The sequence below is a fragment of the Teleopsis dalmanni genome, chromosome 2 (genome assembly GCF_002237135.1).
Source record: "Teleopsis dalmanni isolate 2A chromosome 2, ASM223713v2, whole genome shotgun sequence".
In the NCBI taxonomy this organism is placed as follows: Eukaryota; Metazoa; Arthropoda; class Insecta; order Diptera; family Diopsidae; genus Teleopsis; species Teleopsis dalmanni.
The window spans coordinates 123,503,464-123,526,130 of NC_051847.1; the positions used below are offsets into that span (position 1 = coordinate 123,503,464).

The 22,667-nt window shown below is 29.0% G+C and overlaps 1 protein-coding gene across 2 annotated transcripts; it reads left to right on the forward strand.

The window, feature by feature from the left end:
• Positions 1 to 722: 722 nt before the first annotated feature.
• LOC119679431 (transcription initiation factor IIA subunit 1-like) lies at positions 723 to 22,166 on the forward strand. 2 transcript variants are annotated; one of them, XM_038091780.1, is made up of 9 exons: positions 724 to 1,181; positions 12,854 to 13,051; positions 15,925 to 15,933; positions 19,149 to 19,338; positions 19,483 to 19,559; positions 19,654 to 19,861; positions 21,418 to 21,659; positions 21,727 to 21,830; positions 22,036 to 22,166. In XM_038091780.1, exons 1-9 carry the CDS (start codon positions 1,158 to 1,160, stop codon positions 22,091 to 22,093), a joined length of 1,110 nt encoding a protein of 369 aa, XP_037947708.1. In that variant the 5' UTR covers positions 724 to 1,157; the 3' UTR covers positions 22,094 to 22,166. The 2 variants fall into 2 exon arrangements, with proteins under 2 accessions (XP_037947709.1, XP_037947708.1); XM_038091781.1 differs by lacking the exon at positions 15,925 to 15,933 and having other exon boundaries at positions 723 to 1,181.
• The last annotated feature ends 501 nt before the right edge of the window (positions 22,167 to 22,667 follow it).

Genomic DNA, 22,667 nt, shown 5'->3' on the forward strand with positions numbered 1-22,667 from the left:
AAGATAACAAAACCGACAACTATTAAAATGAAAATGTCATGGGCTCGTCAAAATTGTCTCTCTTGTGCTTTGACAAAAATCCACGTTATGTAGAGTGTCATAGAAATTATAATAATATGCTTCTAAAAGACACAAATGTTAACATTTATTACTAAATAGGGATGCTCTTTTAAAGCATTTTTAGTGTAATTTTCATTTTCGATTGGTAAATCTATATAACACTCGAGGTTTATTTATAATACTTTAGATATTTTGCACAAAATTACAAGATTATTATGAAATTAATAGCTATTTTATATGATGACGATTAAATTGTGAATTGAATCGGTATATGTATTTCTGAATAATATAAATGTCGAGAGTAAATCTAGATTTACCAATCGAAAACGCTATGTGATGAGATATATATAGCCTCGGTTCTCCTAACCAAATTTAAACCAACATATTGTTTTTTCTTCCACTTTCAATTTTATAATTTGCACTGAAAACAACAACAATTTTGATCATGACAAGCCCATGATACTTTATATAACATCACCCCAATAGATAATGTAAAAGTTTGCAAACTAACTTTAGTAAAATTTTATAGCTAAAGGTTGTAGTGTAAAAATGGTATCTTATCATAGCACCTTCTAAGTTAATGTTGTTTTTAATGAAATTTGTGCGTTGGCAACCCTAATTCACAAATTGACAATTTTGTAAATGTCAAACTCTCCGTATTTTTCATATTAATATTGAAGCTGAACTGAGTGTGGACGTGTGTTAGTCGTGCTTTTGAAATTTTTATTTATTGTGTAGTGATTAAAAAAAATTATTAAACTGCTATTCTTTAAAAATAAAAGGATACTTTTATATATCTGAATATCCCCGTAATAATTTATTAATATAAAATAAAAATTCGCACTACACGTAAGACCCATACGTTTCCGCTGCTCGCGTCTTGTTAAATTATTTAGATCGGCCAGCTCGACGTCTTTATATATGTGAAATTTCGTAAAATTTTTGCGCTTTGGGAACATAGTGTTATTGTTGTTGCAGCCGTCGTGAACGTGTTCGGCTTTTATTGCTTTGTGGTGATTTTTTACTCATTGTAGTGTGTCGTCTGCTACTTTAGGTGCAGCATAACGGCCTTTAAACTGGCGGAAAAGAAGGCGCAGATGGCTTTATGCCAAACTTCAGTTGTAAGTACCGTTAAATAATAATTGTTTTCGATTAATGCTAACATATGCTTAATTTACTACTAAACATTTATTTTAAAGCATATCAAGTTTGCAATTATCTACAATATAAATAAAAATATGCAATATTAATTAATTTTTATTTACCGGCATAAATTTTTAAGTGCATTACTGTTATACTTTTCTTAAATCAAAAAATCGAATTTTAACGTTAACAGGTTGTTATTTTTTTTATGAATGAATTATTTATTAGCCTTAGCAACCAACAGCATCACATACATATGTGAGCAATATACATCCAAAATAATACTTACGAAGATAAAAATAGTTAAAGTATAAAAACAAATATCTAAGTAACTTCTTTCCTACGTATTTATTGTTAAAATGAATTTTTTCTCATAAATATATTCGTATTTAACCATTTTTTTTGTCAGAAACACGTGTTATCCTGTGGGTTTTTTTACTCAATACGTGGAACTAATTAGGTCAACATACACCCCCTCTAATACGTTCAACAAGCCGGCAGGTCGTATGGGGTGCATTTCAAAATATATAATATATGTATATACATATGTACATATGATTGTAAAACTTTTGTATTTTACGCTATTTTTGATGCACATAGGGATCTATAAATAAATAAAATTTAATCATTTTTTAGTGAATATCTACTGAGTGAAATGTTAAATATTTTTAAAGTAGTTCACTGGTTCAAACCTTTCCATATGTTTATTTATTGGGAAATGTATATAAATCCAATTATAATTTGATTACTTCTAAAAGTGACTAATTAATGTCGTTGTCGTTGTCGTTTTCGATTGTCAAATCTAGAGTAACTTTTTCACTCAATATTTGCTTTTAGTGCAGTTTTAATTTTCGATTCGTAAATCTCAGGTATAATGTATAACAGTCGAGATTAATTTAAAACACTCTAGATATTTTGTTCGATAAAAAAAATTACCCTGAAATTAACAGCTCGTAAGACAATTGAAATCAATTAAATATATGAAATATGTTTACTTCCAAATTAAAAGTTAAAAATTAAGTCTAAATAATATAAAAAAAAAACTAAAAATGAATAAAATAAGCGATATTAACTTGTCAATTTATGTGTAGCCCTTTAATAATTATGGGATTATCCTTAACATCTTTGATTGGATAAGAAAATCCGGGGAAAAATGCAGAAATCATCGAAAGCCACCGTGTTAGACTTGAACCCACTAAACGACCTCTTAGAAATGAATAGAGAAGATTTCCACAGGAATGAGGACACTTCATTCCAGTAGACGAGGGAGAGTGAATAGACTTAATACCTAGCAAGCAAGATTTAATATCTAGATGCAAATAAGTCACAAAGCGTTGGCATGAAATAGGGTGATTGGGAGTTAGTGACGGGGGGTGGGGGCAAATCTAGATTTACCAATCTAAAACGACATAAGCAATGATACCTACAAACTATCTGAGAATTATTATATTATCAGTCAATTTTAAAACTAACTAGTAAGCCATATAACAAACGAAAAATGCAAACTATACGATTACTTTGAACTATAAGAATCGTGTTTTTTTAGTATTTGAAATATTTGTTACAAAACTGATATACAAATATTAAAACAAAAAAACTATATGTAGTAAATGTGAAGATGAGGCCTTAATAATTTTGTTATGTTAAAATTTAACTCTGTATATATTGTTTTTGTGAACGCAATTATAACCTTATTGTGTTGTTACCTCTACTCCATTTTCACGCCCTTCACCATAGTTCGTATAAAGGTAAGACCCACTTTCTGTATTTATATATTTGAGCATTTACAGTTCTTGATATGCCCTCTAAGCATCTTGTGATCTATAATCAAAGATTGGTTATAGACGTTCAATACCAAAAATAATTTATTTTATATATATTTCTTTTTGTTTAAGTTTATTTTTTGACTTAATAGCCGTTATAGTATTATTAAGTATTGTTAACTGCAGTCGTTTAAATATAAGATCTGACAATTCTTATAATTAATATAAGATATAATTCTTATATGTTCGATATAGTTCTTATATGTTCGATATAGGTCTCCTGTTCCTTGATCAACTTTTTTTGTAGAACAAAATACTATTACATATTAGTAATAATAATTTTGTTTGTTGTCTTAATTGCTTGCAATTAAGGTTAGCTATACTATTTATTTTATTTCTTTCCATTTTAATTTAATTTAAATTGCTTTAAATCTATCGATTATGCCACTACCCTTAAGACTTTTTTTAGTAGAATGTAGGGCAAGCCATCATGTAGGTAGATTTTATTTACTTAAATATTAACATATTATATTAGATTACTTCAATGTAATTTAAAAGTTGAAGTAAAATTGGAATAACCACTATAGATTAAATATTAAATAATTTAGCCTTCCATGTCAAACGTAAAGTTTGTTGGGAAAATGTGGGAACGTTTGCAGATATCAAAATACCACAATACAGAATATAACTATAAAGCACTATAATTATTTTTACATTACATTTAAAAGCGTTTTACGCAATTAATGCTACTAATTAATATTAATATTATAAATATACGTTTTTAAAAATTTATATAAGCTTTTTATTTAGCTCGATTCCAAAGTTGATTTTTTTTAATTTATGTAAATAAGCTTAAAACACAATTTTACATATTTTTTTTGTTATTTTATAACTACAATATTTTTTGACTCTTGTTTTAAACAATAAATTTGATAGCTTAATTTATTACATCATTTTTTAAAAAAAATAAAAAGATTTGCTATAATTCTTGAGATTTCCATTAAGTCAAAAATTAAATATATATTAAAATATTACAATAGTTTATGTCAGTAAATATTTTTCAATATATTTACGTAATATAATGAAGATTTGTTACACTTCATAAATCATATTTTACATCTACAAGTTATGGAATAAATTAAAAGAAACTAACTGATATATTGTCATATCAGTTTCTGATTTTTCTTGGAGTTTTGGATTAAAATTTAGTTTTTATTATTATATCCAAACACATTGCAAAAATGCACATATATTTTCGTATTATATATAAAGTTATATATATATAGTTAGTAGCTTGAGCCTAATGTTTTATTAATAAACTTTTTTCCCTTTATTTTAATAAAGTTGGTACTATTAAAATATTGTTAAATATTGAATATAAACTATTATTATATCAGTACCCTGAAGACAACAATGTAGTGTATTATTTATATTATTTAACATTGACCTATTAGCCCATAAAAATATATAAATTATTATTTTTATATTATAAATTTAATTATTTTTTTTAATATTTGTTGTTTACTGTTTTTATTATTATTATTTTTTTATTATTATTAATTTTTTATTATTATTTTTTATTATTATTATTTTTTATTATTATTAATTTTTTATTATTATTATTTTTTTATTATTATTATTTTTTTATTATTATATCTTTATTATTATTATTTTTTTATTATTATTATTTTTTTATTATTATTATTTTTTTATTATTATTATTTTTTTATTATTATTATTTTTTATTGTTATTTTTTTGTTATTATTTTTTTATTATTATATTTTTATTATTATCATTTTTTTATTTTTATTATTTTTTTATTATTATTATTTTTTTATTATTATTATTTTTTTATTATTACTATTTTTTATTATTATTTTCTTTTACTATTATTTTTTTTTTTATTGTTTTTTTTATTTACAATATATTTCACTCATAAAATCACAAGGCACTTTCCGATGTTATCATGTTAATCGATTACCGAACTCATTACTCGAGAAATACTCAGACATACTCTTATTAGTTTTGTAGCAAATGTTGCAAATATATTCATATTTTTGATTAACGGATGACATGAATTAAATAAATATGTATTGAAAGCTAAAAATATGAGATAGTAAAAGATAATAGATATAAATATTACATTTTATGTATATATAGTCTTTCATTTACAGTAAAATATCGCATTCTTTTTCATTAACTACCGATTAAAATATACTGGGAATTTTAATAATATAGTTTCAAGATTAATTAAAAACTTAGAAGACAGTTTTATAATTCCCAGATCTGGCCTAAATGGTGTATTTGTTGAAGAAACTTTTTCTGTATGGTTTTAGTCGAACACTTCTAACCACATCAACAACAGTTCGATTTGCACTTTCCAGAATTCCGTTTTGAGCCTACATATATAAAGGCCCTATACAGAGGTCTTTTTTTTTGACAAAAGTGCAGTTGTTCAGTGTAATGCTAGTTCTATCGTACTAGAACTGGTGTCATTTTGAGATTCTAGAATTGAATTATTTATTTTTAGCCAAGCTACGAAAATAAGTCTAATAGTACACAAGAAGAAAAAATATATTAAATAAAAAAAAATTACATAAATATATTAAAAACTGGTATTACAATTTGAATAGGAACCCTATTTAAATTAGGTTTGATTTTAAAGGCATGTTGGTGGAAACATCGATACTTACTCCGACATAATTGACACCCATGACTAAGGTTTCGGATTAACTGTTATAAAGCGGTACTAGAGACTACCACGTACAACATTTATATCAGGGTGAGTGCTTGGGATTAATCTCAATGGCGAGCCCGTCTAGTAAAATATACAGTTGCCTAGGAGCATATTTACAAATGATCGAATTCATTAACGCGTATATTTAATAATTAATAAACACACATATATTAAATTTTTAATACGACTGTATTAAAATATTGTATAATTTAAATCTTTGATTTAATAACTTTTGCAATTTTAATTTTTTTAAAAGGATTTATTTATTTCAATTTAATGCAACCGAATGTTTGTTAATATTCAACATTTTTGGTTTAATTATGTAAAAAATGTGAGAAGACATTTTCAGACCTAAAATAGAAAATTCATATCAGTTGATTTTGTTTTTATTTCTTTTGTGTTTAAAACAATTAATTTCTTTTGCATTTAGTAAGATACAAAAACAAAAAAATTATAATAATATTTTCATTTAATTTTTTATTATTATTTACAATTTTTAAGTAGGTACCATTGTAATTTTACGAAAACACCAAATATATATAAAATTTTACTTACTTCCTGAGGTAGTCTAAATACCTCTTCTATGAATATGAAGTTGAAAACTTTCAAAAGAGCAACAAATGACACATACATAACTTTCTTCCTGTTACTTGCAATACCTGTCAATAGTTGGACTTGACATCGAAAGCCACAGTTTGAGACTTGAACTCACATAACCACCTCTTATGAATGAATATGGAAGATTGCAGCCCCGTGCAGCAGGATACAATCCCATTTCTCAGTAATCAAGAGAGAGAGGGAGAGATTAGAGCAAGAGGCTAAATATCTAGTGAACTAGAAATTGGGTGTTAGTGAAGGGGGCGGTGTTATTGCACAAGCGCGGGGGTACTACCGGTAGAGTCTGTGACCGCGGTCACGAATATGAGAACTACGTTGTTATGGTATATTATTTTTTATTTATAATTAATATGCAAAGGTCAGGGTATTTTGTACCATTTCTACTTATCTTTCTCTTTACCTCCCGTTTTTAGTGTCATTTTTATTATTTTATATAGCAAAGTGTAATAAATGGCATTTATTGTGATACAAAAAGTGATAAACGCAATAAAGTTTTTGTTGCAATAAAATTATAATATTAATACTAAATTTATTAAATTTTAAATACAGGGTTTTATTTGAATTTTGCATATAAAATAAATGACTATTAATATGATTATTGATATATAAAGTGGATATTAAAAGTTTGGTGCGGTTATAGTTTTTTAAGGAGTTTAAAAACTATAACTATTCTTTATCGATATAACCTTATTTTTAATATATCTCAATTTAAATTTATGTAAATTTTTACATAAAAAGAAACGGAAAACTAGAATCGTCATTTAAATGGAAATATTTTGAACATGTTTCCACAAATAAAAGATTTAAATATTTATTTTTGAATTATTAGTAAAAATAATATCACTCGGTTCAGATTTATGTAATACAACAAAACAAGCAAGCGCTATCAAGTTGAAATGTTTATTCGTAAATGCCATATATTGTGGCATATATTGCACTTAATGACAATAATTATAATTGAAGTTGTAATATACTTAGTGTAAGACTTTAATACTCCATTGAACGTATTCAATGAGATAATTAAGCAGATCTTATTACTGTGTGTATTGAATGAAGCTAAGATAAACTAAACAAAATTATATGGTTGATTTATTATAAATAAATCAAAATGAGTCAACGTGAAGTTGAATTTACTATTGTCATTAATTTAATTTTACTGTAAACGAGATAAGAACATAAAATAGGAGTATTCACGAGTTCGAGTAATGAGCTCGGTAACAGAGTAAAAGTGCAACCGGTTACTCTAACTCGAAGGCGCAGCTGATTGTGTCGATTTATTAACGACAGCTGTTAAAATCAGCTGTGTTTCAAAGAATTTGTAAATTATTGTAAAAACAAAAGCAGTTCTGATATAAATATCAATATAATGCCGAAGTAAGTAAGAAAAGCAAAATTGTTGACAATTTGATAAAGAAAATCGTCTAAAGTGACTTCATATAATATAAAATTAAATAACATATAATATAAAAACTTGACTCAATTTAAGTGAAACATAAATGTCGGTCAAAGCACAGACTTTTGACTAACATAGTAACGTTGCAATGCATTACTCAACATGTATTTTGTTGTTGCTGCTTCACATTTTTAATATGTTACTCTGTTATCGAACTCGTGAATACCCCTTATATGTACGTTCAAGCAAACAGTGATTACAATTATCATAATTTTTCTAAATAGGTGTTTCAGCTGATCAATTTGATTAACGTAATTTTGCATGATACAAGTTCGATCCTTAGTACTTGCAGTTTCAAAAAATTATTTAAAGATAATTATAAATAAGAAGTAACTCTAAAAGACAACTGATGATGAATATTTGGCAATACTCGAAACTGCTGTATGGACAGCCAAATATTAAATTGATTAAAATGAATAAAAAAAATTTGTTTCTGCCATTAATTGCTATTGGAAATATCGCTATTAAATGCAATTAAGTGAAACAGTCACTGTCATTATAACTGATCAATATAATACAACAAATTCAGTAAATACTTTTTTTAAAGGATGTTCAAATCAAATGTGATCGTTTATTTGTTGTTATTTATTTCTATTTATTTGACTATTCGTTTACTATTTTATAAGTAATGTAAAATTGAAATGTAAATAAATTTTTTCCTCCTTGTAAATATTAAACAGTGCTGCCTGTTTTTACTGCTGGGCAATATCTACATATTTGTATGAATTTGTTTGTAATTTTTGTGCATATTTTACTGTTATTGTTATTGAAGATATAACAACCTTGAAAAAGATAACAATTTGAAAAATATTCTCCGATCGCTGTGTGCATGTTTTCGATTTTTAATTTTTTTTTTTTTCACTAACCAATAAATTTCGAACAACAAGTAAACAAGGTTTATTATTATAAAAATGCGGACCTATGGCCTAGTAATAGAAACGGACACTTAGAAAAAACAGAGGTTAACTATGTTTACTAAAAATTGAAAGCGAAAGGATTTATTCTCTCATTTAACAATATTGGTATTTGATCTTATTTATATATATATATATGTATGTATGTAAGTACTATGATGTTTGATCAAATGTCTGTATTGATATGTATTTTCAGCTCTCTGCTTATCTCTCATCATTGCACCGATCAACCAGAAAGGTATATAAAACCGACATTCGTGTGTTGATCAATACGTTTAATGATCATTAAATTTCATTCGCTTTTAAATGCATTTATATACATGTATATGTGTATACATATATACATATGTATGCATTTGCATTTGTATAGATATATGACATTATATATGTATGTACTTCTCATATTGTTTTCCCCTTGCACTTTTACTTTCAACAATAATATTTTTATGTTATATTTTTTAATTGCTTTTTTTCACCGTTGCTGGTTTCATTATGATTCGCAGTTCTTTTTGTTGTTTTTATTTTTTTTTTTATTTTTTTTTTTATTTTTTTTATTTTATTTTTTTCCAATTGTCAAAGCAAGATTGTGGTTAAAAGACGTCACGCTTCTTATTAACTTTTCAATTAAAGTAATCAAAACAAAACCAAGAAGAAAATCAAGTGCATAAACAATGACTTTGTGAAATACGCTACTATTTCAAAATTAAAGTCAAAAACTGACGTAGGATATGTTTTTGTTGTAGATTTCGTTTATTTTATAACAAAATACTAAAAAATTTTTTATATTTATATTGTCAATATAATAGTTATTAAAAATTGATTATCAAAATTCTTTATATTTAAACAAACAGCAGAATTTTTGCGACTATAAGTTAAAAAAAGTGAATTTATTTCAATGAGTAAACTCGTTCTTGAGATACTGTATATTTTCGAGGAACTCAAGGATACAAACAAATTAAGATGTGCTTTTTTGTCTGTCTGTTAAACTAGATGAAAGAGAGTTGACACATGGATGGTTAGCTAGTTTTAGTTGCGACAGAGCTTTCTTTAACAGCTGTTGATTAAATTGTGATTACTCTAAAAATGTTTGGTTGGGCAACGAAATTTGACAGTCGAAAGTCTAAAAACCCCATAAATTTTAAAACTAATCTATGTGTTTGGTAAAGGACATTATTTATATAAAAATATATATATTTGTAATATAATTCAGACTCATAAGTACGTATACTAAACCGTCTCAATTTTGACCAGGCAAGGGCATTTGTATAGAAAATAATCCGTTCCTTATAGATACTATATTTTTGATAAATTGGATAATTACTTGTTTAGCATAAGTTCCCACTAGTCAGTGATCTGCCAACATCGCCATGAAATTTTCCACTTTGATCCTAGCTCTACTCAGTGGATCGTTTTAATCGATTAATTGTAGATTGGCTATATTAGTTTAGATTTTCGTAACCTAATGTTGGTTTTCCATCTAGAGTTCGATTTATACGTTTTGCAAATAGATTTTAAAGATTTTAATTGAATGACCAAAATCATAAAAATCGTAAATAATTCATTTTCCTTATATATATAAAATAAAAGTGTTATATTTCATTTAATTCGATTTAGATCTGTATATAGTTGTGATACGAACTAAAATTTCTAATTTTTGCTTTTATAGGATATACTAAAATTTAATGTTTCTTGAAAATTTTAAACTTTTAACTTTATTACCACCCCATATTTTTAAATTGTTCGGCTAGAATCATAATTATTTATAAAAAAACTAGGGCACACGCTTTCCGCAGTCCTTCTAATATCAATATTACCGCAGCTTCTGACTGTTGGAGTAATTTGTACGGACTATATAGTGGATGTATCAAAATATTCCAGCCAAAGTCCAGCTAAATAAAAAAAAAAAAGACAATTTTTCTCCGAGATTGCAATGTTTGGAATTGAAATTTTAATCTTATGCATGCATTCAAACTATTTGATGAAGCATATTTGTTTCTACGACACAAGAATCTCAAAAAGTTAGTCTTAAACTACTTTGACTAACAATCGGTAGATATTGTTAAAATCTATTTTCTATTATGTATGTGAAATCACAACACAACGTTATCACAGCACCTAACAAATAGTTTTTGTGATATAAGTAGTTTCACAATTCCTATAGCTGATTAAGAACTGTAGTAAACTGCAGTACTAGATACGTCTACGGCCTTAAACGGTTTGGTCATCTAACAATGGAACAAAGCTGGAATTGTGATATTGCAATATTTGCACAACATCTTTATGTTAGATTTGTTTCATATTGCTTGTAAATACGGAAAACTTTGACATGCCTTAACTTTTTTGAATAATTTATCTATAGTTGCCTGAATTAGATCAAAAGACCATACTTAGTCATACGTTATAATTGAATCGTAAAAGGAGTATGGTATCTATGAAATCACATATGTGAACTTTATGCTAGGATTTTTTAATTGATTTTGTCGGCGGTAGATTACAATTGTGTCAGTTCCCTTAATTACTGTACTCTTAATACTCTAGCACTAAAAATGGGTGTTGGTACTATTGTTCAAGCAAACGATAGGTTGCAATAGTAAAATATTTTTAATATTGAACATGATATATGTAAGTTATTCACATTATTTCTTCCTATTGCATTGTATATCACAAATTCAATTTGTTGCGCTTAAATGCAAAATACTGAACTTAATAAACTGCATGAATCACCAACTTTCGCCGGAGAATATTATCATTGTCAAAGAAAGATATATGTATATATTTTTTTTGTACTCATAGAACACCTATTGATTTTTTGATTTCTTTGTCTAAGGAAATAACTTCAAATATTATATTTAATTACATTTAGTTAAATATTCATAATATATTATTTATTTTTATTGTTTTACGTTTTATGCATAGACACAAAATATTATAGATTTACAATCATATAGAATATTATTGTCGTATCAATAATAGATTTCAATTTAATGTTGAAATTTAAATAATATTTTAGAACAGAAGCCGCTCGTCTATTGCAATTCTAAAATGTATACCACGTTTCTTAATATAGGATAAATTTTTCAGATTTTCTACAGCTAATTTCTTTGTCCTTTTTTCTACAGGACGCCTATAACTGCAATACTTCTTACTTAAAAAATTTTGTATACTTACACTGCAAATCCGTTGTAACAATATCTATTATAATGTTATATATATTGAATAAAATTTTTAAATAAAAAAATTTGGTTAGCATTTTCTCTTGACGATATCATTAGTACCCTGATACTCATTATCATTGTTTTCCTTATTTCTTCTATAAACTTCCATTAAAGAATTTACCAATTCTGGGGAAGAGAAGCTTTCTCGTTATGGTGGTACTGTGATAGAAACATTGAGTGACATTTGTTTGCCGCTGTTGGGGACTCACCTCAGGACATAGCTTTAGTTGATCTTGCGGGAATAATGGTATTCAGTGCTTAGTATATATCATTTAACGAAATATTATTGGTACAATTAGGTTTTTAATTTTTCCTTGAATATTCCTCTCTCACCGAGAGACTTACGTCCCACAAGATTATAATTAAAGATTTTAAATGTCAATGTAAATTGACATATGGTATAGTTTAAGTGAAAGTTGAAAGTTACTTCTTTGAAAAATTAACGCATTTCTTTAAATGAGGAGCTAAATAAAATGGTGTTTTGCGTAGCACTACAAGGATTGGATCCAAAAATTAGAGAAGCATTTAGAGAAATTACACTGAAACATAAAGCCTTAGTTACAATTCAAAATACGTCTTCCATAACTATTTTGCAATTTTTTTTAACAAAATTTTATACAATTAAAAATTTATTTGCTAGCAAAAGTTTAATAAGTCAGAGGTAAAGCAATCATTATTAACTTTTTGAGTCAGCAATATATTCGCTGATATAAGTTGACATTATCTGTCAGTAGCACCATTTCCGCAAGTTAGTTCTACCCGCGTTCTTCACAAAATATATTTATCTAACCGCGTTGTTACTCATTGTCTATTTGGTGAAATTTCACGATGAAGTCTAAGATAACGCAAGTTCCAGGTTGTACTCGTATACTATATCTTATTATTTTATATACTATAATATATTTAATACCTATATTGATCTTGTGTTTTATTTTTTTGTCAAACACAGTTAAAAGTGTACCATGCCGTAATGGAAGATGTTATATCAAATGTTCGAGATGCATTCCTCGATGATGGTGTAGACGAACAGGTGCTACAAGAAATGAAACAGATATGGCGTAACAAATTAATGTCAAGTAAAGCTGTTGAGATAAATCCTGAACAATCAGAACCGCAGCCACCACAAATTATAGTCAACAATCCAAAGGTAAGCAGTATGTATAAGATGGTTATACCACATATACCAGTGTACGGTTGTAAGATATAGCCTAAGTACATATACAGTCTGTGTATATTTACCTATGGTGTATGTTGAAGTACATTTGGTTGTTGTGTTTGTCCTTGATGGTATAAGCTGTCCTGGGAGATCTAAGTATTTACGGAGGAACTAACAAAAGTTTGCTTAGTTGGCAACGTAAAATAGATTTTTGACAAATCAAAAAATACCAGCGATTTGGTGAATTTTTTCGATATTTCATTTAAAGTTTGAAAACAGCAAAATGAATTTTATTACAAATTTAATGACAAAAAGTACAAATTACACCGCCATCGCAGCATCATCGCCATCATATTACCATTCTTGATGTTCATGACTGCCAAATAGCATGTGGAAAGAATATAGTGCATTCTGAATGCCGCAAAAGTGATTTCAGATATATTAGGCTGAATATTTTTCTGTGAAGGATGAATCTCACAATGGTCACCTAATATATTTAATTGGTGATGGAATGAAGTTCAAAATTAATAACGACATAAGATCGGCTCAGGAACTGATTGCTAATGAATTTGACTTAAACGCTATGGCTTTGCAGCGAATATTAAGAAATGGTTTTGGATAAATAAAGAAATTTTCATAATGAACTCCTCAGAGATTTTCAGATATGAAAATATATAAAATTTTCTGTAATAATTTAAAAGTATAGTGTGCAGTACCTTCTATAAAATTGTAACAGAAGATGAAGTTGGATTTTATCAATCAATGGTATGAGGCCCAGAAGTTGTTAATTCACTCGTTAAAACAAGGCAATAAAAGTCCGTAATGAATGCAATAATGCAATTTACTTCATGAAAGGGAAAGTTATAGATAGTCTGTGTACTTCAAGCAATTTTAAAGCCACTGTGAAACAAACAAAAAATACGAGAACAAATTAAAAGACGATCAATTCGATCAATTTTCAGAAACCAACAGAATTTTTTTATTAAAATCGAAAATAGTTCATACAATTTTAGGGTTGCCGAGTGCAACAAAAATAAAAAGTATTAAAAAAAAATTAAGTTAGGATTATCAAACAATATAAAGTACAATAAATATAATTTGTGAAATATATAAATTAATAATAATTATTTCACGATCATTCTCACCCCGTTGGAACGATCGCGTTCCAAGAGAGATCATTTACAAGCAAGATACAGAGCTTTGTCACGGCACGTCTGAAAACACCATTTTTGATACGTACTACCGCAACACGTACGACACCATCAGGACCAGGTATAATTTCGATAACTCTACCGAGTGACCAGCGCAGTGGTGGGAGATTATATCTTTTAAAAGAACTATTGCACCGAGAGACATATTAGGAGTGGAGCTTCGCCATTTTGTTACTCGGTGCTCCAACGTTTCCAAAAATTTGTTGTACTCGGTGCTTCAGCATTTCCAAAAATTTGTTGATCAAGTCGATTAAAATTCAAGATTGTAGTGTCAGGCTCAATGATAGATGTTAATGGAGTACCAATTAGAAAGTGGGCAGGTGTGAGAACATCAAGATCTTTAAGACATTCTGAAATTTTTGCGGTGCCAAAATTTAACTTGCTGAGCTTAGAAGACGTTTCTTCTCAAAAACATCGTGAGCAGTTACAACATCAATGTCTTAGCGACAGTATTGAATGGAAGTTTATACCTTCTGGATCGCCACATTTCAGTTTCCTGTGAGAATCTGCCATAAAAACAGCGAAATGGCACTTCTGCCGAGCAATTGGCCTTACAATCTTTAATTTTGATGAACTACGCACATTGGTTTGTCAAATTGCTGCCATCATTAACTCTTGTCCGCTCTTCCCACTTTCAGAATGTCCTGAAGATCTTGTTGTTCTCACACTTGCCCACTTTCTAATTTATAACCCCAACATAATTTTTTTTAATACTTTTTATTTTTGTTGCACTTGGCAACCCCAAAATTGTGTGAATTACTTTTGAATTTAATAAAGAAATTCTGTTGATTTCTGACACTTGACCGAGTCGGTTGTCTTTCTTTTAATTTGTTTTCTTTTTGTTTGGTAGTGGCTTCAAAAACGCTTCAACTCCCAACAGACAGTATTCCTCGAAAGATTGGAGAGACTCTAACTGTCAAAGGATATACTGAAACGTACTTATCACAAGTTCTCGAAAATTGATTGAGAAACCAAAACAAAAAGAGCTGTGAGATACTTTTTGATCCCGACCACACGCAAGTTAAAACTGCTAAAAAAAACAACTTTATTGAGCTCACCAGCACACCATACTCCCCAAATATAGCGTCGCGTGAGTTCGAGTTGTTCCAAACATAAAAAGCATATGAAGAAAAGGATCTTCGACAATTGTGAGGCATGATTTTGGGTATGGTTTTCTTAGAGAGTGGATCTACCGATTTCAAAAATGTTGAAAAGCAAGAAATGATGATGTTCCAAGTTATGAAAAACCAGTTATTTTTGACATTTTTTTTTTTTTGAAGATGACTAAGCGAACTTTTGTTAATCCTCTTGTAAGTGGAAAAATTGAAAGGAAAACATTATTGATTATATTTAATAATTGTTTTTCATGTTTTTATTTATTTTTAATTTTTGAAATGCTTCGTGTTGTCCAATGTGCTGCTGTCGTAAAATAAATGCTGTTTATGTACAAAACCAACAACAATTTGATGCTGATCAAACGATAAACAATAAACAAATTTTGCATTATAAATTGCATCGCATATGTTCTTTACTTTAACTATGTCATCACCTTCATCGCTTATACTACAAACATATTTTATTACCAATTATTAAATTATTTTGCATTCGAATGGGCATTTGTAAACGTCATTTTGCAAACGCTGGTGGATGCAGCCATCAAAGGTAATTAAATATTGTTAATTAATTATTATTTATATCAACACGAATTTCATTAAAAACAACACATGTGTGCATGATTTTTATTCGATCGTTCAGTATGTCTGAGTGAACTCAGCAGATAACTTATAACTCCATTAAAAATTGTATTGAGCATATCGTTAATCGAGTTAGGGAGCTCAGGGCTCGGTGCTGTAATTTAAACATAAATAGGTTAAATGTACTTAACCAACCCAATTATGCTATAACTTCTGGGAGAAAGTGCCATCGAATGCTTGTGCTTTCATTAAACTCGTCTAAAGAGTTTGAAAATAGAGTATGTTCTTCCAAAACAAGTAGAAGGCGAAAGAAGTGGGCATTTAGTATATCTATCTGCAGAAAATCCAATATGTTTACAGTTATAAATTTTAAAGGCATCACAGCCGATCGTCTTAGAAAATGAAGGCGCATTTAAAAACGTGAATTTTTCTGTGTAAATTACTCGTTTTTGAATTTCCAAACTAGATTCTGAGATTTGATCCACATATACAAAGAATAGCAAGCGATTTTTTCTGCCTTATTTAAAATATACCTATATAGACTGAGTTTAGAATTTAGATTTTTTTACTGGATGTTTTCATTAACTTAACTCCAATCTAGAAACTTAAAATTGATGCTTTCTGCGGTGTGTGTAAAGTGTTATTTCATTCACGTCATCGGTTTTTTGTACTTCTATTAAAAATTCCGAACTTTAGGATTGGTTGTAGTTCAGTCCCTACAGATATTTAACTTCTTTTTAACTATTGAGAACAATATTTTATTTTTACATGAGTCCAGCATACACTTGCTTCAACCATAGAAAATACTCTCTCTATTCTGTCCTACCATCGCTATTTTACTGCTGTTATTCTAAACCTTTTATCTGAATTTGTAAAAACTGAAACGAGTGTTTTAAATATTTTGCTCTTAAGTCACAGGATTGTACTCGAATATATTTTCGTCGAAGTTTTGTATCAGTTCACTAACTAAAATGTAAGACGATTAGAGGATAATACCAAGGAAGGGTTATTTAACGGCTCACTAAATTAATAGTAATAACAGTTAAGAGGATCGTGCCAAAGAAGGGTTTTTTAACGGTTCACTAAATTAATTATAAAACCAGTTACAGGACTCAGCCTCCCACTTTTTATCGAAGTTTTGTAACAGTTCACTATTTTGATTATAATTAGAACAGATTTTTTTAGATACACATTCATTTGGGACTCTTTTTCAAATTGTCTGCGTTACAAAACTTAACTAGTCGTGTTTTAGACACAAATATAATCTGTCATTACTAGTGAGAACTTATTTATATTTGACTTCACAATATAAAAAATACTCGTCTATATAATTGGACCCTAAAATAAAAACCGAAGACCATCCATGCAATAGCTTGCGTGATGTTTACGAAATCTTCGAATCCATGCTTTTCTTCATCACGGTCATGTTTTTGAACAATTTTAGGGTGTTTCAGAAAAACAAACTATTTAATTATCTAGCGTAAGCACATACTTATTATATAGCTAAAATTGTTCTGAACATTATCGACACTTGACTAATAATAATAGTGGGCTTATAATAATGCTGTTCTATACTTAAGAAATAAATTTTGTTCCATTTGATAGCCTTCAAAATTCAAAAAACTGTTCGCTACTTCGAAATGAATTATCTATACCATAATGTACATTTAAATCGCATGGACCAGATAGTTAGTTAACTGTATTAAGAGGAATCATTTCTGGAGGATATGATTCTAGATGCTTTTATAACACTTCGTTCAATAATGTTTGTGACTAACTAATTAAAACACATTTTTTTGCCAAAATTCGTTTTTATTCATCAACATAGTCCCCTTTTAGGGAGATACAATCATTCCAACGCTTTTGCAATCCTTCGATACCGCCTTTGTAAAACGATTTTTCTTTGCCTTCAAAATAGGCGTTAGTTTCGGTGATTATTTCATCATTTGAGCCAAATCTCTTACCACGGAGCATCTTTTTGAGGTCTGCGAAGAGCCAGTAGTCGCTGGGGGCCAAATCTGGAGAATACGGTGGGTGCGGCAGCAATTTGTAGCCCAATTCGTTCAATTTTGCCATCGTTTTCATCGACTTGTGACACTGTGCATTGTCTTGGTGGAACAAAACTGTTTTCTTCGCCATATGAGGCCGTTTCTTTGCGATTTCGTCTTTCAAACACTCCAATAACGCTATATAATAGTCGCTGTTGATGGTCTTCCCCTTCTGGAGATAGTCGATGAATATTATTCCATGCGTATCCCAAAATACAGGCGCCATAACCTTGCCAGCCAACTGCTGCGTCTTTGGTCGCTTTGGGCGGCTTTCACCGGCTGCATGCCACTCAGCAGACTGCCGATTTGACTCTGGAGTGAAATGGTGGATCCATGTTTCATCCATCGTGATGTACCGACGCAAAAACTCCGACTTATTGCGCGCAAGCATGTCCAAACAGCTCTTTGAATCATCGATTCGTTCTTGTTTTTGCTCCGGTGTGAGCAAATGCGGCACCCATTTGGAAAACATCTTTTTCATACCCAAATGTTCGTGTATTATGGTGTGAACACTGCCTGCTGATATCTGTAGAATGTCAGCAATCTCCCTCACTTTCACTTTACGGTCGGACATAATGATTTTCAGTGTTTTTTCAACGTTTTCCGGAATAACAGCATCATTTGGCCGTCCAGTAGATGGAATGTCATCGGTGTCTGTACGACCACGTTTGAATTCGGCATACCAATAACAAATGCTTCTTTTTGATGGAGCAGAGTCCGAATAATGTTTTTCAAGCTATTCCTGGCATTGAACAGTATTTTTTTTCATTAAAAAACAATGATAAATCAGCACACGGAATTGCTTTGAATTCATTTTTTTTTTTGAAAACTCAAAAGTAGCGTCACTTAAAGCACTGTAACTTATAAACAAATGGTTGGATTAACATATGATTTTGACAGTAAGCCTAAAAAGGTTCCCACTTTCGAAAAAAAAATATTTATTTAGTATTAGTGCCGCCATCTATGTGTCAGTCACACACATTATTGAACGAAGTGTTAAATAAAAAATACTCATTACAAACAAATACATTAATCACTTGGGCATTATTGCATGTTGCACTTTAATTTTCAGTTGTGTGCAATGTTATTGGAATTTATATGAACATTTTTTTAATAATGTTTTTACATTTACTAGGCCTCTGCGGCTAAAGCTAAAAGACAAGCAGCTATTGCTGCAGCTGCTCAACATAACAATTCTTCAGCAATAGCAACAACTAATTCTGCAACCACAAATTTGGATATAAAACCAGGTATTGCCGGCAATGCTGGATCAACAGGAGGCGCAACAGTCGGATTGACTAATTCGTCTGGAAATAGTATATCAGGTATGATCAACGGTACAAATAATAAAAATGATTCGAATCCAACAGCATTGCAAACAAATTCTGTTGGTGCAACGATTTTGCAACAACAGCAACAAAAAATAAATGTACCTCAGACATCACATCTAACGAATGGTCCTTTAACAGCACAACAACAAACATCAGCCACTGGTCCCTTGCCAATTGTCGCCGCACTAGATCCATGTCGAATTATGCCCGTTAATGTAAGTTTAGTGCATATAACAATCATTTTATATTTTTTAATTATGAAAGCATATTATTTTTAAATTTGTTTTTTGTAAATTTGTTTTCTTCCAGATTACTTTACCTGCTCAACCCGGAACCCATAACACGGAACCGCGCGTACTTACTATACATGTGCCAGCCTCAGCCTTGCAAGAAAACCAACTTACACAAATCTTAACTGCGCAGCTAATATCATCTATTATATCTTTGCCAACAACATTGGCTAATTCTGTGCTACAACAACACGTTACAGCGGCGCTACAAAATCTTAGTATACAGAGTAAGTAGTTTCCTTATAATAGTCAATTTATAATCTTATTTATTTATTTAAGCATATTGAATTTAAAAACCTTTCACTATTAATACATCATAACAGTATAAGACCATTTACTACAAATTTGATGTAACACCAAAATTTATGGACTCTAGTCTATAATTAAATTACATTCCTAAAGTATATTTACTATTCTTTAAAGTAACAAAAATAGATTCCAAAATCATATATTTGTTAAGAAATATTAATTCTTCTATCTTCCTTGTTTTATTACTACATTTTTACGCATTCAACTAAATCGTAAAATATCGATATATAGCCCGTTATAAAGGATGGGTTTTATCTGGCACCTCTGTGTGTGTAATTTTCTTCAGTTATTTTGATAACTATTTGTTTATCTAAACAGGATTTGTGTGCTAAAATATACAGTTTTATATTGGAAGCAAACTTCTTAGCTTTCTATAATAGAGTGGGCGTCGAATATACTAAATACCCAGTTTAAGAAATGTCCAATGTTGTCGCAAAATAACCACTGTTCATGACACTGTTCGAGACCTCGTTAGGATCACAGGGACATTCTCAACACACTTTCGGCATAAATCTTTTAAAGACGAAAAACGTCGGCCTCCTGTAGCAAAAACGGTGGTCCTTATCCAATTGCAGTCATAGTATAACTTCGTAAAAAACTGTTATTTGTGTTAATACGATGTCATACCTTCTTTGCTGGATTATAATTTCTCTCTCCATATACTGACGAGGAATTAAAAATAATTAGAAGTTATTATAATAACAAACTCACCTAAATTGTTATTATATTTTTTCAGGTCAGAAGTTACTCCATTTTGAAATAAGGTGACTTCTTCATAATAAAATATTTGACGGAACTGTTTACATTTTTGGTGACAGCCAATCGGCAATTATGCCCGTGCTGGTGTCTATGCAATACTGAACCTTACATTATCGATACTGATAATGTAATACCTGAACTTGATTTGAAGTGTCGTAAATTTTATGATGAGATGTCAATATATTTTACGTCTAATCGTTTTCTTCCTATACGGATATTCCTGGCAACTAAGAAGCTTATGAGTTGCCCAGAAGGAGCACACAACGTCCTTACTGCTTTCAAAAGATTTTTGCACAATTATTCGATGGAAATCCGATTCAACATACAATCTTAATATACCGTGTTGCAACTTTAAGAAATTGCCATACAATACTTTGGTGCATATCGTAGTGAACATTTTCTGACCGCTTTTTTTAAATATATTGTTTCTCGTTTTGTATTTTGTACATGACATCTTTTACATTTATGATAGAAAAGTACGTCCAGTTTAAAATAATTTAGTCATCTAAAAAAATTAGTAATGCTTCTTCATACCGATTCAGATTGGAATCAAGTGTTATTTTTTTCTTAGCGTTTCTCATAACAACGTTTCTACTTTCTTTTGTGTCTTCTTCTATTTATTACTGCATCCTTTATGACTCCACAAATTAACATTTGCTTATGTGTTTTTTGCCCTTTGTTACCTTATTTCATTTAACTTATTTTTTATTTTTAGAGTTTAATCCATCAAAACAACTTGATGGTCAACTGGTGGATACTACAGATGAAGAGGAAAGCGATGTTAGTGATGACAATATTGATGAAGACGATGAGGATATTGATAAGGATGAAGACGAAGATATAGAAAATGAAGATGGAGCTGAAGAAGAACCACTTAACAGCGGAGATGATGTGAGTGATGAGGACTCCACTGATCTTTTCGATACTGATAATGTCATTGTTTGTCAATACGATAAGGTAATTAAACAAATTATATATATGATATGGATAATATATATTTCATACATTTTAATATTTTATGTAGATAACACGTTCGCGTAATAAATGGAAATTCTACCTTAAAGATGGTATTATGAATATAGCTGGGAAGGATTATGTTTTTCAAAAATCAAACGGTGATGCGGAATGGTAACGTTTGTAATCTCGCGAAAATCTGCTTTTTTATATTATATTATTTTGTATAAGCATTTTTCTTTTTCTTATTCTTATAACTGAGTTTATTTATATTAAGCTTCTAATACGTATTCTTATAACTGCGTTTATTTTAATTCCCACTTATTTTTGTATTTAAATTGCGAAAAATAATATAATCAATCCATTGTTTTAAATTTAGGGTACATTTTGTGACGCAGACAAATTCGCCAATTTCTAAATTTTCAAGATTAGATTAATATTTACTTCGCGTTATTGACATTAAAACTATGGATGTTATAAGATAAACATGTATATATAGAACTATAATAATAAAATGTAACAATATTAAAAAATATTATATATAAAAATAAAAAAATATTTTACTTACAATAAAAGCGATTTTTTGATATTGTCGTGAATATCCAATGAAGATTTGGTGTTAATTGCATCATTGAGGACAGGTCTGTCACACATTATGTATGAAAGAATATAATATCTATTATCTTTTAATAAGAAAATTATACATTTTTAAAAACAATTTCTTTATACATACATTCCTATCCGAATCAATTTCATGTGTTAAAAATATATACCCTTTGTTTTACTTATTGAATTCTTTAATATGCGTACATACTTTTTACATATATATTATAATTCTATAATTTTTACTTATTTCTAAATTCCAAAATATTTACTATATATAATTAATTTTTTTATAATTTGTATTTGAACCCTTATTATAAATTTATATTTTAGAAACATTGTTTTTTTTCTTAATATTTAAGAATATATAAAAAATTGTGTTGTGAATTTATAAGTTTTTGTTTTATT

What these genes read in the sequence shown, in the direction of transcription:
- LOC119679431 (XM_038091780.1), top strand. Translation starts at nt 1,158, where the DNA reads ATGGCTTTATGCCAAACTTCAGTT. An exon ending in CTTTATGCCAAACTTCAGTT is followed by an intron (nt 1,182 to 12,853) that starts GTAAGTACCGTT and finishes TGTCAAACACAG; the next exon opens with TTAAAAGTGTACCATGCCGT. An exon ending in TTGTTTGTCAATACGATAAG is followed by an intron (nt 21,660 to 21,726) that starts GTAATTAAACAA and finishes TATTTTATGTAG; the next exon opens with ATAACACGTTCGCGTAATAA.